Source organism: Lactuca saligna, chromosome 5, assembly GCF_052625555.1.
Source record: "Lactuca saligna cultivar CGN05327 chromosome 5, ASM5262555v1, whole genome shotgun sequence".
NCBI classification, from domain to species: Eukaryota; Viridiplantae; Streptophyta; class Magnoliopsida; order Asterales; family Asteraceae; genus Lactuca; species Lactuca saligna.
The window spans coordinates 130,221,504-130,241,036 of NC_136421.1; the positions used below are offsets into that span (position 1 = coordinate 130,221,504).

Consider the following 19,533-nt stretch of genomic DNA (forward strand, 5'->3'; position numbering starts at 1 on the left):
CCGTCAGGGCCGTGCGGAGGCACCTGCGGTTGGAGGCAGGGCTTTTCAGATGGCTACCTTGGAGACGCGAGCAACGCCGGACGTTGCAGGTATGCGATTTCCGTTTTCAGTTCTTCTGTTTGTGCATGATATTATATTGTTATGGTTCTGCATCATTATCTGTATGAGTATTTTATTTTTTGAGCGGGTTGATTGTGATCGAGTTATATGCCATCTGCATACCTTGGATATTTGGATAGTGGCTAAGGGATGAGTTCTATTGGAGAAGGTTACTTAGGGTGCAGTAACTGTAGCATGCCTTGGAGGGACTCGGTATGTCTCGCTAGTTCAGAGCCGTATAAGTTTAGAATGGACAGGTTAGATCCCTAGCTATGGTAAGCTTGGGATCCCTCAGCGGATTGATTTTGGAATGGTAGCAAGGATTGGGATTTCTATTTATTGAGCATCGAGGTTTAAGAAGGATCGAAGTGGGGGAGAATCCTCCGAGTATGTGAGGGCAAGAGCACGCTGACCCGGGATGAGTACGCAATCCTTGAAAAGAAAGGATAGTAGCATAGCAATGGGTGGATCAAGGAGTTCAGAATTGGGAGTTTGAGGAACTTCCCAGCAGTTAGTTCATGTAATCGATATGGTTTGTAGCTGATTGGGAATCCAGGTTGGAGGACCGTCGATAGGACTCTATTGAGTCGGAAGGAGGATCTTGTGAACAGTTAGCAGGAGATGCTTCCGTGTTAGTAGTCAGTGGTAGAGACATCATGTAGGGTTGTGTGAATTCAGGAGTTGGATGTTTGGAAACTTCCCAATGTTAGTTTCATGTTTCTAGATTAGGAGAAGGTTGTTTTGGGAACCAAGTCGAAGAATTCCTCGACGGAACGCTAATTTCTTCAATGATATAAGATGTCGAGGTTGATGTAGCATCCGATGATTGAGGACTGATTTTGAGAAGTCAGGATGAGGAATTTCTAGCAGAACTAAGGATAGTCAGGAAGTCCTCGGATTAATGATTTGTAAGCAGTAAGATAGTAGTAGTAGTGTTGTAAGTCTGTGGGGGTAGCCGTAGCATTCGCTAGCAGCCAGATAGTAATAGTAGTGTTGTAAGTCTGTGGGGGTAGTCGTAGCATTCACTAGCAGCCAGATAGTAGTAGTAGTGTTGTAAGTCTGTGGGGGTAGTCGTAGTGTTCACTAGCAGTCAGATAGTAGTAGAGTGATGTAAGCCTGCAGGGGTAGACGTAGCGTTCACTAGCAGCCAGACAGTATTATGGAGTTGTAGGTCTACGGGTGTAACCGTAGCATTCGCCAGGTTAGTAGACAGCATGAGCGCGATGTTTGGATGCAGGGGGAAGCAATAGTATCCACTAGTTCGTGTGCAGCAGTGAGCATATAGAAATCCACGGGTTGGATTTCTAATTTTCCAGAGTTTAGTCATGGTTGAGCCAGCAATGCGACAGATGGATCGTCAACACAGTTATGAGATCAGGGAAGCAGTGAACCATTGGGGGTTCATGTATGTTAAGGGCTACCATTAGTCTGGGAGCCATCATTATAGTCTTGGATTTGTTGATGTTTGGTTTCGATGTTTGAACCCGATCGGTTGGATCGGGAGGTCGTTAGGGCCACAGTAACAGGATGACTAGTGGAAACTAGTTCCAAAGAAAGGTTTCGTTCAGGCAGTTCAGTGTTGCAGGCAGTTCAGTGTTTCAGGGCAGTTCAGTGTTTCAGATAATTGTAGTATATTGGGTAGTATTAAGTTTGTGTCGGACTGCAAGTTCAGCCATATTAGTTGGACCTGGGTGGTCTAAGTTCATCCGGAAGCTAGATATGGAATAGCAGAATTTTCAGTTAGTAGCAGTGCGAGTATACAGCGTATGGTAGGATTCAGTCAGTTGTTCGTGGGGTGCACGACACCGAATGGTAGTAGAAAGAATGCCCAGTGGATACTGGCGACGATGACCCGTACTGGGAGTAGCGGGAGTAATAGATTTGGTGGAGACAGGGTCTTCACAGTGGCGGAAAAGGTAGGTGGTTATGGAGCATCGCCTTGGGAAGGCAAGGAAATCGTGCAAGGAAAGAAGGGGTGAACCTCTACGGGGTCAGTGCAGTATTTGGAGATTATCAGAAAGATTGTCGGTTGAGTGAGTTGCGTTTCCAGAATGTTCAGGGTCAGGATGGACCCGAGATTGTTATCTGTAAGGATTGACATTGGTCTGAATGACTGAGCGGAAGGCCAGTGAAGGTAGGCAGCTGGTGTTAGAATGAGCGGTGGGGTATTGGAGGCAGATCACAGTCGGTGGATCGTAGCAAACTTCGAGGAAGAAGTTTAGTTTAATTGGGGGAGAGTTGTAACACCCACAGTTTGGAAAGCCAAGAAAAGAAAGAAAACCCCAATTTTAAGGGGAGACTCGGCGAGTCCAAGGAGGGACTCGGTGAGTCCGAGCGGAATCCGGGTCGAGGAGTAAGCGACCGACTCGGCGAGTCGGCCAAGGTAACTCGGTGAGTCTGGTCTGAACGAGGAAAAACCCTAATCCCGGGAGTTGTACCCTATTTAAAGGGTGTTATGTCCCTCCCTCAGCCCCCATATCATCCTAGAGAAACAGTACACCCTTGATTTCGTGTGAGCTTCCATCATTTGAGAGAAATGGCTTGGAGGAAGGAACTTTGGGAAAGGAACTTGAAGATCAAGAAGGTTGCTTCAAAGGAGGAGGTGTAGACCCGAGATATACTTTTATGGTGTTCATCTTGGAGGTAACAAGCTGTTATTCTTCCCTCCTTTACACCTAGATATATGTGTTGTTGTTGGGGTTTTTAGCCATAATGTTATTCTTTCAAGTTAGAAGCCAGATCTGAAGTTGCTACTTCAGATCTAAGCATATGATGGCCTTGACAAGCACAAAGTATCAGCCCTTGAGTGGATCATGGAGCCTCTTTGCCTTAAACCCTAGTTCATGGTGCATTTTGCCTAGATCTTCATCTCTACACGTAAAGCTTGCAACTTTACGTGTGGAATAGGCTTGGGAAGGGTAGATCTACAGTTTGGAGTCCATGCATGACTCAAAAAGCCTCTGCATGTAAGGGTTTTTGGATGGACTCGGCGAGTCCTTTGAGTGGACTCGGCGAGTAGCATGAAGTTGTGGACCAACTCGACGAGTGGGATGAACAACTCATCGAGTCAGATGAAGATTGCCTTGTACTCGGCGAGTCTGTTCTTGGACTCGGCGAGCCAAGTCGCGAAACCCCAAACCCTTCGAGTCAAGGCTCAAATTAGTGAGTTGAGTGGGGACTCAGTAAGTTGGACAGTACAGAACTCGGAAATCAGTGAACTCAGCGAGTCAGTAAACTAACTCAGCGAATAGGGTCAACATGGAAGGTTGACTTTGGTCAGGACTTTGACTTTGATCGGAGTTGAGTTAGTTGACTTTTAGAGGACTGTCAGGCTAAGTGTCGTTTTGTTATTGGTAGCTTGGAGAGTTAGAGGAGCAGCGTTTCAGGCGGTGGTTGGTTAGCAGTCCGAGGGTTACCAGCAGAATTCAGCAATTCAGGTGAGTTTCCTTCCAGTAGGAACAGGTCTAAGGCCACAATGCCGACCCGTTTAGTTAGCAGTAGTTTCCGAACTTCGGTCCGATGCAGTAGTTACTATGTTTGATGCCTTCGTGGCGCAGACAGGATTTATGTGTTATGTGTTATGTGTTATGTGTTGTGTGTTATGTGTTATGTGTACCGGGCTACGGCCCGATGCAGTATGCAGTATATGTGTTCATGCTAGTTGATATGTTATGCTATGCTATGTTCAGTCAGTTTCCGGACTTCGGTCCGATGCAGGGGGCAAGGCCCCAGTTAGTCCGGACTTCAGTCTGATGCAGGGGACAAGGTTGCAGTCAGTTTCCGGACTTCGGTCTGATGCAGGGGCAAGGCCCCAGTTAGTCCGGACCTCGATCCGATGCAGTGGGCAAGGCCCAGTATGTGCTTTATATGTTATTGTATGGTATGTGGTGATTTGGGGGAGCTCACTAAGGTTCGTGCTTACAGTTTCAGTTTTTGGTTTCAGGTACTCAGTTTTCAAAAGAGGAGCTCGAAGAGATTGTAGTGCACACACCATAGTCAGCTAGCCTGGGATGTTTTACTCTAATAATAAGTTTGTATTTCGAATTAATGCTACGAAATTATGTTATGATTTATGATACGGTTTTTTTTTTAATATGGTTTTAGTAATGTTTTAAAAAGAAAATTTTAGTCGTGATATTTGGGATGTTACATAGTTCTTCTGTACAAACTTTTTGTACCAATCCAGCTTCCCGTTAGTCAATATTACTTTGTATGTAGAAGACATTGCTATTTTGGGTAAAAATAATATAAGTATGCTACTAACATGATGTTTAAAGTGATAAATGTTTTTCTTTTGTTATTTAATGTGTGCTTATTGGTGAACACTGAACATAGATACACGGGTGTTGAACCATCAATCTATTGTGTATGAGCAGCTAACTTCAACTGGTGCAGGGTGTTGAACAAGAGAACAAATATATGATTTAAAGTTGTCAATTAGAATGGTTCATTTTGTAGTAGTTATTAGATTGAACAAGTGCTAAGTGTACTATTTCCAACACATTGCTACCAATTCATATTTAATACAATTTATCTACCTATTCATTGATTTTTTTTTCATTGTATCTTTGAATTTTGTGATTAGAAGTCAAAAATATGCCTTTTAAAGTTAAATGTTATTATTGGTATTCTCTATAGGAAACTCTTTTGGTTTAATTTTCAGGTCAAAAAGGAATATAAGAAAAATAGGATAGTGTTACTACAAAAGGGAAACATAGTCTTTTACTTTTTCTGGTGTTTTGATCCAGAAATTTGTACAGACCCTAGTAAAGATTTATGTTTCTTTCTAAAGGGTATTTTGGTGGACTTAAAGGATCCCTTCATATGCAACTTTAACCATTTGTTTTGTATATGTTGACATCACTCCAACTGTTATATGACCAAAATAGGTCCTAAAAGTCAAACTGGTATATGACTAAAACTCATTTGATGTAGGAAATTCTAACAGTCATCAATGAAAAATATGACATTTGTTTTTTGTAAAAACTATCCCAAAGTTTAATAATATGTTATGCAGTTTGGGTGGGACTCAATGGCTCTATATAAGTCAAATGGTTCACTAATCAACAAAGGATATTTTGGCGATGACTATTCTTTAACGTTACAAATACAATAGTACAACCAGAATGAACATTACATAATTATAGTAACATATTCAATGAACGACCCCTAATTATACCAATAAGATATTATTGTTCTTTTAGAACTATATTTACATATAGACACATATAATAGTTGTAATCATAACTAAATGCTACCTACACACAATATTTGTTTCTTCTTAAAGTCAATTCATCATCTTTTGACACACATAATAAAAGGTACATGACCATAAATAACCAATACTAACTTGTTTTCTTTTCTTGCGTTAACTAAGTACAACTAGTACAGAACCGCCCTATGGACACACAAATATTTAGTGTGACCATATGTATCACCTTTTAGCTACTTTGTCTGTTATGTTGCTAAAAAGGCATCGGGTTATAGACACAAATACAACTGACTCATGTCACAATACGTTTATCTACTGTCTCTCATAAAAAAATATGACAATTTTAATTGATACATGTGGTTGATTGTAACCTATGGCCTTAGTGTTCGAGTGTGACTAATATTTGTCGCATTTGGTATAATTAAGTGTGGTTAAAGTTTTGATTATCTATATAATTGCCACACAAACTAATTTAAATATATCTAAAAACAGTCTCTAAATTTTTTTAGTGACTTTTGGACACACTTTTAATAAAAAGTGTCACAAGCCGTTTTTCGGAAAGTGTGAGCGTATGTCTTTTTTGTACTAATGTTGGTGGTTTTGGTGGGTGGTGGGTGGGGGTGGTGGTCGGTGGTGATAGTGGTTTTGGTGGTGGATGGTGGCCGGGGTTGGTGGTGGTGGATGGTTCTGTTGGAGGTGGGTGGTGGTGATGGATGGCGGTGATAGGTGGTGGTGGGTGATGTTTTTTGGGTGGTGAGTAGCGTTGGTTAGTGGTTTTTTTTTTTTATTTTTATTCATATTAGTATTATTTGATGATTTTAATTTTAAAAAATTGTATGTTCCAAATTTGTTCTAAAATATTCTCACAATAAGAAATGTTTTCAATCTCTCTCTCTCTCTCTCTCTCTCTCTCTATATATATATATATATATATATATATATATATATATATATATATATATATATATATATATATAGTAATTGGCCTTGTTTCCTCGTATTTATAATTAATCTAATCGGTTTGCTAGACCGAATGGAGTAACACTTTTCCAACCTATCACCCATTAAATTTCCTACATGCATGTAACATAAAGTAACAATTCTCTTATTTAATAAAATGCTGATCCTGTGTTACAAGCATAAGTTAATACACAAATGCTTAAGAAAAGATGGCTTTACACGACAAATGTATGGTTCCTTAAACATGCATAATAAAAGTTACCTCTATTATATATAATATCGTTTAATTCATCACCGGTTTCTCATGCAACTGCCTAGATCCTGCATAATCTTCGGGTACCGGAAGATCAAGTTCCGAGCAAACAAACCGGATTACCTCTGCGGTGGTGAAAGCCATGAAAGATATCTTGTTTACAGTCACAGAAATCGAAAACCGATTGTTGATGTCACCGTATCCTGTCGAACCACCTAAACCCGCATGACCAAACCCGATCATCAAACCCTCGGTTGATTTAATCCTCTTAAAACCAAGCCCATATTTCCCATCCGGTAATGCTAAATCCTTATAATCTCCGGTTCCCAAAAATGCGTCATGAATTTTCGATTTAGGGTTGTTAAAGATTTTAGTCACGATGGTTGTATGGCTGTCGGTGGTTGCAGAATGGGATGAAGGGATGGTGCCGCCGTCCACAAGGGCGGCATAGTAGCGGGCCAAAGCACGAGCCGAGCAGTTTCCATTGGCAGCAGGTACTATGGCACGTCGGCCTTCAACTATGTTGCATAAGTTAACAAGGGCAGGAATCACCTCCGGCACGAGGGAGGAAGGCATGGCGGCATAAGGGTTTTTATTGACAGGGGGTGCGGCGGTTGGAGGTGGAGGGCTACTAAATTCACTTGTATCGTACGAAGAATTAGCTAGACGAGATTCCACATCTGAATTGCACATAAAAATGATAGTTTCTTATCAACTATCAAACTAATTCAAGGTAATGCATAAAAACACTTGTTAAAAACCCGGCAACCAGGAAATTGAGTTTTTTTTTTTTTTTTAGAATGGACAAAAAAAAAAAGTATAGTGGTCTACTCGTTATAGAAAATAGTTAAGTGGTGAAAAATGGAATAATGGTGGAAATGCTAATTTAATTAATGAGCTGTGAACGCCAATCTCACTTGGAGGAATCCCTATAAAAAGCTCTCCCTCCAGATTAAGTGGTCGTACAAAAGCTTCCTCAAGAACATCTTTAAACTTCTTCCCGGATGCATGCTACATATTCAAGAACATATACATCAATGAAAATAAAGAAATATATGAAATTAAGTAACCATTCCCTTTACGTTCAAGTCAATCAAATAAGACCACAAGGAGGCACGAAGACCTCGTGTGAACACACAACATAATTGAAAAGGATGTATGCATTTGATTGAGACTTTAGTGTAAAAGACAAAAAATTGGAAAAGGTGAGATATGGAGTTGGTTTGGGTCTCTTTAGTGTAAAAGACAAAAATAAAAGATGGATATAATTCTATAATAATGGTACCTCAATGATGCCACCACATAGCCAACCATATGACAGATAATGATAAACCTGTTCACGACCAGGCTCAGTCTCGGGTGTGGCCATCGCAATGCGTTTTAAACACTCATCCCAATCACAAAATGACACGTGGTCCTCAGTAATGCCAGCAAGAGCATTGTGTAGGCCAGATGTATGATCAAGTACATGATGAACCTAAGAGAGAAAGGAAAAGTGATGTCGTCCTTGTATTCGAATGTATAATTAATTACAAAGTTATAGAGAAAATGTAATGGAACTATGTGATATATAAATGAGGTACCTGTAACATAGCAGACATAAAACCACGTAAAGCCTATAGCTTAATTAGTACATCCACAATCAATAAAGTTAGAGCATGTTTGGCACGGAGCTTTTGGAAGCGTTTTAGAGCTTCTAGTTTTTAGCTTTTGATAAAACGTTATAATTTAAACAAAAAGCTTCGTTTGGCAGTACGAGCGTTTAGCTTTTAGTTTTAACAAAACGCTCCGATTCTAAAAGCTACTTCATGTAGCGTTTAACAAAACGCTCCTGAGCTTTTGAAATCAATTTCCATAATTACCTTTAAAAATATATTTATATATTTATTTATTTTTAATCAATTGTCCTTTTATGTAATTTTATATATTTCAAAAGCTTCCAGTTAATTTTGCCAAACATTCATATAACAAATAAAAGCTACAGCTTCCCGCTACCAGCTACACGCTACCAGCTACCCGCTACCAGGTAACCACTACCCGCTTTCGGCTAACAGCTACTTTTGCCAAACACGCCCTTATAAACTTTTTCTTTTTGATATAACTTTGATCATTTTTAACCAACATATCTAAAAATAAAATTATATATTTGTTTAACATTTTATATTCATGAAGTTTTCATTTTTCTAATCAAATAATTCAGTGACAATATATTGAAAGCCAATATGACATTGGGTTTAATTCATTGAATGTCTAATATCCACCAAATTAGTTCAACAATTTCATTAAACTATGTAGTATATATGGATGCTTTGAAACTAACTTTAAGTTTTATGTTTGAAGATTTAGGGTTAGGGTAAACAATTTGCGCACCTTTATCTTATCTTTTCCATTTACAGCAAACTCAAGCCAAAAGTTTGCGATATTATCGTCAAGCTTCAGTATCCTAAAATGAAAGTACACATTACTTTTATTTCCATCCATTCCATAATGAGATACCACGTATAGCTCCCCTTATGGGTGTTAAAAATATCAAATTGACGAAAATACCCCTTATCAGCCAGCCAATGTATCATTCCAGCCGTGATTCCCTTAGTTACAGAGAAAACAGGAAACAAGGTATCGGGTTGAACTGGACGAGGGTCATCTTTTCCCATAACTCCAGCTGCAGTATCAATTATCACTTTCCCATCTTTGTAGGCACAAACCTAAGAAACATAATAATCAAAGTTTTTGTAAAATACAATCACAAAAGGTATAATTCTATGAGTGTAATCCAGATTTTTATAACACGTTTCTAATTTATATGCTTTCATTATTAGGAGTTCTAAATAAGTCAAAGCCATGTGGGCAACTGCCTAATGGTCCCTTGTTCTCAAGTAAATAAGTCATTTGTTTCTTCTTTTTAGGTACTTTTCTAGTTTAAATAGATAGGCAAAGTGTACTTTTGTATCCCCTTTTCCAGTTTTTAAGAATAAAAGTACAAAACTTTGCCCCACGTGTGTATGTTATTTCTTTACTTCCTGTTATCAAACCTCGTTAATCTAGCTCATAACCTCTGTAAAAGCCAACAAATTCAAGTGTATTTGTAATTCAAGCTTCCTAAGTCTTTAATACACACCAAAACTAAATAAAAATTATATAGTAAAATAATTATATTGGAGCAGTGGTATGCACCTGGATTCCAAGTATTCTATCAGCATTCGCTAATTCAACCAAGTGGCGCCTCAGTTTGGCTTCTACATCAGAATGGATTGGAGTTTCACATAACCATTTTGTATCTGTGGATGTTGCGTTATTCATGTTGCTGAAACAAAAATAGGTAGCTTAATAGGGTACGCATGTTTGTATGAGCAGGTGTGAATAAGGAATCAATAAGAACAGAAAAAAAAAATCATACCTTTAGAAAACAGATTCAGGAAAAGGATAGATGATATGTAGATAGCTTATGCTATGGAGAATGATCATAAAGACGGAAATGATGTGAAATACTTATATTAAAGAATCATCTTTCCAATACAGTTGGGAAAGAAATGAACATAGGGATTAAAACGTTTAATTCTTTCTTGTAAGTTCCATCTTTTCTTGTAGAACTTTGGGATATTTTGCTTTTTGCTATCTGCCAATGGTTTCATGGTTTCCTAAAACCAAAGGAATCTTCGGCATTTAATAACGTAGTGTGCTTTTCATTCTGTCTTTATACTTTATATAATGATTGGAATTTTAATTTATTTGTGACATAAACATTGGGATAATAAAACTAAATAAGAATATAATAAAAATATATATGTCTAATAATTTATAAGAATAACATTTAAATTTTATTAAAATTATGATTGTCCACTTTCAGCTGCCGGCATGCCAAACCAAAAAGTCTGGATAAAACAATGTGAGTGGGGCAACGATGTTGATAGAAATATATCGATGCTGGTCAATATTAATATATGCATTATATTTGGACTAGAAGCACAACAAGAAATGACACCTTTAGGGGACAAAAAGCATCGCAAATAGTCAAGCAAGTCGCCCCTAAAGGTATTAGAGACGATATGTCGTCCCAATTTGATCGCCGCAAATACCTCGTAGCTAATACTCAAAAGTCGTCCCTAAAGGCGTCGTCCCTAATACCTGTCGTCGCTAATACCATTTGTCGTCCCTAAAGGTGGCGTCTCTAATAATATTCCGGCAACCGGACAGTATTATTCCGGCCAAATATTCCGACGGGATGTGTCGTCACTAATGCTGAAGAACGTCCCTAAAGGTGTCGCCACTAATGCTTGTTTTTTAGATAAAATTTATATTTTATATTAGTTTATATTATAAAAATACAGAATTTATAAAATTATAAAACTTATAATTTAAAATTTTGCATTACATAAAACATCAAATAACATAGAGAAAGTATATCACATTAACATCATCTAAATCCATAATAACATCATCCATATCATAAAACAATATATATTAATCATTGTCCCCATCATCGTTTTCCTCGTCGTTGTTGGTCGCATTGTCAACTTGCTTGCTAAATGAGCGGATAATATCTCCAAGTGCAGTCACAAACACCGGGTTTTGGAGAAAAGCGTTAACATCCACATCCTACAAAGTAAGAATATAAGTTAAAATATATTATAGTATAAGAACAAATTATTATTACTTAACAATTAAGTCACAAACACATAAAGTCCATAACAATTTAACAAACTACCAAATTCATAACAATTTAACAAACTAACAAACAAGTTACCAAACTATCAAATAACAATATTCACAACAAATTAATAAGTATCTGTGTTGGTTGTGGTGTTTGTGACTGTGACTGCCACTGCCACTGCCACTGGGTGGGAGCACTTGGACCCGCTACGGAAGGCTTAGGCCCGATGCCTCTCACATGTCCCCTTCGAGCACCTAACATCTTCTCAAATAAGGCTATCCAATCAATGGAGTTCGGATCACCACTGGAGTCGGCAATGTGATGGGTTTGTAAAGCAACCTCAGCAACTAAAGCATTCTGCATTTCACGAAGATTGTCAATATACTTCAAAACAAACACAAAAAAAAAACAATATTCTACTTCATTTTTAAGTAATAATAACTTACATATTGTTCTTCAACTAATGGGTCAACGAATTCCCCTTGTTTATTAACATGTGCACGATGAAATACTTCAAGTTTATTCAAATTCTATTTAACATTAAAAAAATATGTTATACTAAAATAAACATTACAAAATATGTTATAACTAAATAAACATTAATATAACTTACATTTTTGAAAGAAGCACTACTGTAGCTGCACGTCCCTCCACGATTTTTAACTACTTGCTTCTTTCGGCATTCTTTGTTTACACTGGATCGTTTACAATGTGTATCAGTTAAGAAGTGGTCAATAGTAGCACTCCAACGCGTTGAATCCATACCCACAGGGGGTCGAGCCCTTGCTGCCTCCGCACCCTCTAGCATATCTATAAATTTACTTTTTGCAATATTTTTGCGGCCTCTATACCGCTGACATATCCGATGGTTCAGTGATGCTCATAAAATTCTAGCATCGGGATCATTTGAAATGGCTTGAAAATCAAAATATGTCTACAAAAAATATAGAATTTAAAAATAAATCAAAATTAAACATGTTAAATATAACTTTATAAATAATTACCGAAAGATATGTAAACATGCCATTTCGATCATCTTCAGGAACTTCTTTCCAGGTGTTCTTATCCAAAGCTATGTCGCGCCAGATATAACTTCCAACCTCCCGAATGAAGCATTCATATACATCCCCAATCGGCACAAAAGTATTCCTGTCAAATATTATTTTTAGAGGTTGTCTGCCGTTTGCTTCATATAGCCGATGCATTTTCTTGTTTACTGCCATGCCTCTTCGTCTGGGAGGTACAGCTGCAAAAAATATAAATAAATTTAAATATAGTTTTTTTTATATATATACAATATGAAATACAATGAATTAGAATAAATCTTAATTACCATCAATCTGGTGAACACCAAAATCTCCACCGAACGGATGTGGTGGCTTGTCACCACCATCACCTCCATGGCCCATCATAGCAGCCATGAGATGAACCAATGCAACCCAAAAAAATGACACGACTACAGGAACGGATCTAGAAAAAAGATATAGGGTATGCAATGTTTACAAAAATTATTACTATCAAGATATTTAGGTCAAAAGTCGACAAAAACATATCATAAATTAAGAAATGTCATAATATAGTTAACAATGTAAAAAATGATGACAAAATATAATATTCTTACAAGTCAAAATGAAAAATCACAATCGGCAATTACTATATATAAAATTTTGATTAATTTGACAATCCAAAACATGAAAAACAAAATAACTATCCTACAAAATAACAGGTTATATATAATTAACAAACCTAGGTAGAAAAAAAAAATTCAATTATAAAAAAACTGTATTATAATTTATAGATAATACAAATAATTACATTACAAATATTGCCTAATAGTATTAATGAAATCATAGAAGTTAATAAAATTAACAAAAGATAAAAACACATAATCAAAAACATTCTTAAAGCCAAATAAACATACTCACGATATATAACTTTTGATTATACTAAATTAACATATAATCAAACACATTTTCAAATACACATATATGCACACTTATATCAAATTCATATATACATATATACACATATATCAAATTAATACACATTATATATATATATATATATATATATATATATATATATATATATATATATATATATATATATATATATATATCAAATTCATACATAAATAGAGTATATTAATGCACCTGTGGTTGTGGTTGTAGAACTAGAACTGAAAATAGTGGAGATGGCGGCAGTGGAGGTTAGGAATTCACCGGAGACTGGCAGTAGTGGCGGTGATTGGTGGTTGTAATGGGGAAATCTCCTTAAGACCATCAAAAGTAGTAAAATTAGCAAAAAAAAAAAAAGAGAAATGGAAACAAAAACAAAAAGCGGTGGAAATCAAAAAGGAAAACAAACCTTTGTCGGTGGAGAAATACGTCGGAAACTCAGAATGTCGCCGGTGGAGCACGTCGCCGGTGGAGCACGTCGCTAGTGGAGCAGGTACGCCGGTGAGGAGCTGGAAATCACTCCGGTTGAAGAAGTGGGGTGCACCGGTGGTTAATAGTCGATGGAAGATGCAAAACGAGTCTCCAGTCGCCGGAGAAGCATTGAAATCGCCGGAAGAACGAGAGAGAAATGGAGTGGAGGTGATACCTGGTCTGCGATCTGCTACCTGGAGGGGAACAAAAAGGCCACCCTTTAGGGACGATGCCTTTAGGGACGCTGAATTAACCATTAGCGGCGACATGTTGGAGGGAAAACACGCGCCAATTTTTTCATTAACTCCATCCGTCGGATCAAGATGTAATCGTAGGGCCAGAACTTGATTCAGAGGCATTCACACGGATCGCTGGTACCACCCTTTAGAGACGACACTATTAGCGGCGACAGTGACCTTTAGCGACGACAAAAAGGCGAATTGTCGAATGTCGTCCCTAAAGGTACACGTCGTCCCTAATGGTGGCGCCCCTAAAAGTTAGATTTCTTGTTGTGAAGGTAACAATTTAGATAAATGATTTACAAATATTTGAGCAACTTATGATGGCTTATATGAAAAAAAAAAAAAAAGTTGATAAGTTATTGTCCAATCAACAGTTAGATCTTTATATATATTAAAAGAGAAACTTTATGATATTATCTTCAACAATCAAAACCATTAATTGTATTTTATTGATTAATTTCAACTATCGCATCATTTTGATGATGCCATCCTAAAATTAAATTAAATTAAATTAAATTAATGTTGATTGAATTTGAAAGTTTAACTAATTGATTTAATGTTAATATCATTTATAAAAGAAATTTATTCAACTCATTTAAACATTATCATAATTTTTTAAAGTAAATTTCGTTACTTCCTAATTAAAATCATGTTCTTAATTATCCTCTTTCATATATATTTTTTCAATTCATATCTATTCTATGAAACGTATCTACAAGATTACGGGATATCATTGCTCAATTTCAAAGATTCAAAGAATTCAAAATTTAATATCTTTTCCATAATCATTGTTGAAAGTTATATATATATATATATATATATATATATATATATATATATATATATATATATATATATATATATATATATATAATCATGTGTTATTGTTCGTATATTATGTTTTCTTCAGACCTTTTGCAGCATCATGTTCGATTAGCATCATCCTTTGCAGCATCACGTTCATCATCCAGGTTCTTTCTTTATTATGATTTTATTAATTTTTATTAATTGTGTTTGATTTTTTTAATTCTCATTAGTGTTGTATTTGATTGTGATCTTTGAATGTATGAATAATCTTGATTATAAATGTTAGTGTTAGTTATTCAATCTTTTACTTTTATCTTTTTACCCTTGCATTTGATGTTGCACTCTGCATGTTTGATAAAATGTCCATGAGAAAAGCATGGTGACTTTTAATTAACTGTATCTATGTATGTGTGTCTTACGTAATTAAATTTTTCTGAGATTGTTTGGGTTGAACGGTAGTTAATGATTAAAAACTACCATTTACCCTTCAGTGTTTTTAATTATCAATATTACACTGCTATTAATTTGACATATTTGCTCATAATTCTTGGTTTTTAACAGATTTAGTTACTAGCAATTTACTTTGACGTTAATCTAAAATGTTTTGACATGCAATTTCTAAATTTCTTTTGAGTTGTTGTAAGTATGTTTAGTGGATACAAAGTGCATTGTAATTTCTATTTTGTTTTTTAACATATTCAGTTACTAGCAATGTGTGTATATGTTTTCTTATTTAAAAAGCCAAAGCTTTTATTTCAACATTTTTCCCTAATCTACCTATGTCCTTGAAAGGTCATATCTCGGTCATCGGAAGCCCTTTTTTGGTCGAAATCAGTGAACAAAGTTTCGTATTTAAGACAATCAATCTTGGAAATAACATACTTATGAAAAATTATAAAGATAAAAAAAATTATAAGATATTAGGAGATTTGTAAAATGTACAATTAGTAAAAACGTTACAGTTATTAGAAAAACAAAAATAAGACCGTTAACATTAGTAAAAATGTAATATATAAACCAACTTATCACAATAGTAATGAAATGCTATTATTTGATGTTTCATATAATTGAAAGATATATACCAAATTACATGATATATCAATATTACTCAAAGTTGCGTCAAGTGTAATGCAAAGTTCTTGCCAACACTAAATAATAAAAACAACCATAAACGCTACAACTTATATTCATAATCAATTTAAAATAAACCAATCATGATTTAGAAAAAAAAATCGTTAATTATATACTAAAATCAAAATTCATATAACATTTAACATCAGGGGCGGACGTAGAAATATGTAGTAGTAGGTGCACAAAAAAAACTCAGTCGCATATAATAACATAAAAAAATTAAGAGTGAATTAAATATAACAAACTAGTGTAGAAAAACTTCATTAAAGACAAATTCATCATTTCATGAGCATGTTCTTGGTCTCATCGGAGTTTGTTTCCATGTTGTGGTTGTACAAAATTTTGAAGGCATTATTACCAAAAATTTCATTCTCATGGTGGTAAGAAAGTTTTCAATCATTTTTAAAAATTGAAATAAAATGTTATCTAATCTCCATAAAATTTCATTCTCATGGTGGTAAGGAATCATCCACTGAATGTGTGTAATGTGGAAGGAAGATTATACTATGATTTTGATGGCTAGATATTTTTGGGGGCCTAGTAACAAAAGGTAAACTAAAAGGAAAAGAAAGGTTAAAATAAAAAAGAAAATTGTTAAGAGGAGGAATCCATTGAATGTGTGTAATGTGGAAGGAAGATTATACTATGATTTTGATAGCTAGATATTTTTGGGGGCCTAGTAACCAAAGGTAAACTAAAAGGAAAAGTAAGGTTAAAATAAAAAAGAAAATTGTTAAGAGCAGGAGTTGAACTCGAGACCCATCACAAAGGAGAACTTTAAGATGCATTTCAGACCAACTCAACTACCAAACCTTTCATTTAAATTTTAAATTACAATAATAATATAGTTGTTTTCTAGGTGCACACTAATAAAAAATAATTTTTTTTACACTAATACGGGAAAATCTAGTAGTTGCACGTGCAACCTCGTGCACCACTACAAATCCGCCCATGTTTAACATTCCATAAATTATACTCTATGACTTTATTTGAATAAATGAAATAGTTCTTAATATTTAATGCAGTAAAAAAATAATATATTAATTGGTTCTCAATATACGTTTAAATTAAATAATCTTATTATGGAAGGAACGTCTAATTACAGTGTTTATGCTTATATAACAATATAATGAAGTAACATTTTTAAATAATGAAAAAACATAGAATAATATTAAGTGAAAAATAATTAATTCAAAAATACCAAAAATTATCATGTGACAAAACGAATAATAAAATAATATATATATATATATATATATATATATATATATATATATATATATATATATATATATATATATATATATATATATATATATATATATAGTTTATCTTTTTTTTTATTGTGTTGACTATTTAAAACCTTTATATGTATTTTTTTATATATATTTCCCCACGTTTAAAATTTTATATTTTGACGACTTACGCATTTCTTTTATCAAAATTCAAACTTTCAAAATCGGATTTCGATTGTAACCTACCAATTTAATCGTCATTCGTTTCATCGATAATTTCACCCAATTTAAATTTGTATTTCTCTTATATAAACTTTTTTAACGATCTCAATTTTTTCTCTCCGAAAATATTTCAAACATTTATTTCTTAAGCGTTCCTTTATCAAATTTAAATTTGTATTTCTCTTATATTCATAAACAAAATTATTTTTATAACTTATGTGTTTCCTTTATCAAATTTAAACTTTCCAAAATTGGATTAACCTGTAACCTATCAATTTATTCGTCATTAATTTCATCCATAATTTCAAACCCAATTTAAAATTTTATTTTCCATATATAAATTTTTTTAGTAATCCTCATGACCCGATTTTTCATCCAAAAATATTTCAAGCATTTATTTTTAGATAATATTGTCCCCTTATATGTATTGTTTTTATCATATATAATCATAAAACTTATATATATATATATATACACACACACACACACACACACACACATATATATATATATATATATCGATTTTATAAGCAACACTATATATATTAAAAGAGAAATCTTATGACATCATCTTCAACAATTAAGACCATTAATTGTGTTTTCTTGATTAATTTCAACCATTGGATTATTTTGATGATGTCATCCTAAAATTAAATTAAATTAAATTAATGTTGACTAAATATGAAAGTTTGACTAGTTGATTTAATGTTAATATCATTTTTAAAAGGAATGCATTCAACTCATTTAAAAATTATCATAATTTTTTAAAGTAAATTTCGTTACTTCCTAATTAAAATCACGTTCTTAACTATCCCCTTTCGTATATATAATCTTTCAATTCATATCTATTCTATGAAATGTATCTACATGATTATGGGATATCGTTGCTCAATTTCAAAGATTCAAAGAATTCAAAATTTAATATATTTTCCATAATCATTGTTGAAAGTTATATATATATATATATATATATATATATATATATATATATATATATATATATATATATATATATATATATATATATATATCATGTGTTATTGTTTGTATATTATGTTTTCTTCAGACCTTCTGCAGCATGATGTTCAAATAGCATCACCCTTTGCAGCATCACGTTCATCATCCAGGTTCCTTCTTTAATATGATGTTATTAATTTTTATTAATTGTATTTGATTTTTTAATTTTCATTAGTGTTGTATTTGACTGCGATCTTTGAATGTATGAATAATCTTGATTATAAATGTTAGTATTAGTTATTCAATCTTTTACTTTTGTCTTTTTAACCTTCCATTTGATGTTGCACTCTAGATGTTTGATAAAATATCCATGAGAAAAGCATGGTGACTTTTAATTAACTGTATGTATGTATGTGTGTCTTACGTAATTAAATTTTTCTGAGATTGTTTGGATTGGGCTGTAGTTGATGATTAAAAACTACCATTTATCCTTCAGTGTTTTTAATTATCAATATTACACTGCTATTAATTTGACATATTTTCTCATAATTCTTTGTTTTTAACAGATTTAGTTACTAGAAGTGTACTATGACTTTAATCTAAAATGTTTTGACATGCAATTTCTAAATTTCTTTTGAATTGTTGTAACTGTGTTCAGTGGATACAAAATGCATTGTAATTTCTATTTTGTTTTTAACATAGTTAGTTACTAGCAATATGCGTATGTGTTTTCTTATTTAAAAAGCCAAAGCTTTTATTTCAATATTTTTCCCTAATCTGCCTATGTCCTTGAAAGGTCATATCTCAGTCATGGGAAACCCTTTTTTGGTCGAAATCAGTGAACAAAATTTCGTATTTAAGACAGTCAATCTTGGAAATAACATAGTTATGAAAAATTATAAAGTAAGATAAAAAAAAAATTATAAGATATTAGGAGATTTGTAAAACGTACAATTAGTAAAAACGTTACAGTTATTAGAAAAAAAATAAGACCGTTAACATTAGTAAAAATGTAATATATAAACTAACTTATCACAATAGTAATGAAATGCTATTATTTGATGTTTCATATAATTGAAAGATATATACCAAATTACATGATATACCAATATTACTCAAAGTTGCGTCAAGTCTAATGCAAAGTTCTTGCGAAGACCAAATAAATAAAAACAAACATAAACGCTAGCACTTATATTCATAATCAATTTAAAATAAATCAATCATGATTTACAAAAAAATTTCCGATGATATACTAAAATCAAAATTCATATAACATTTAACATTCTATAAATTATACTTTATGACTTTATTTGAATAAATGAAATAGTTCTTAAT

The 19,533-nt window shown here is 33.9% G+C and overlaps 1 protein-coding gene across 1 annotated transcript; it reads right to left on the reverse strand.

Annotated features, from left to right (window-relative positions):
- Positions 1-6,402: 6,402 nt before the first annotated feature.
- Positions 6,403-10,179, reverse strand: LOC145046584 (uncharacterized). Its single transcript, XM_078994869.1, has 7 exons — positions 9,922-10,179; positions 9,699-9,828; positions 9,072-9,229; positions 8,895-8,967; positions 7,810-8,001; positions 7,442-7,535; positions 6,403-7,204 (listed from the first exon to the last, which is right to left on the reverse strand). The coding sequence occupies exons 2-7, from the start codon at positions 9,822-9,824 to the stop codon at positions 6,555-6,557; spliced, it is 1,293 nt and encodes a 430-aa protein (XP_078850995.1). The 5' UTR covers positions 9,825-9,828; positions 9,922-10,179; the 3' UTR covers positions 6,403-6,554.
- Between the last annotated feature and the right edge of the window lie 9,354 nt (positions 10,180-19,533).

What these genes read in the sequence shown, in the direction of transcription:
- LOC145046584 (XM_078994869.1), bottom strand. Translation starts at nt 9,824, where the DNA reads ATGAATAACGCAACATCCACAGATACAAAATGGTTATGTGAAACTCCA. An exon ending in ATAGAATACTTGGAATCCAG is followed by an intron (nt 9,230 to 9,698) that starts GTGCATACCACT and finishes TATGTTTCTTAG; the next exon opens with GTTTGTGCCTACAAAGATGG. An exon ending in CATTGGCTGGCTGATAAGGG is followed by an intron (nt 8,968 to 9,071) that starts GTATTTTCGTCA and finishes CTTTCATTTTAG; the next exon opens with GATACTGAAGCTTGACGATA.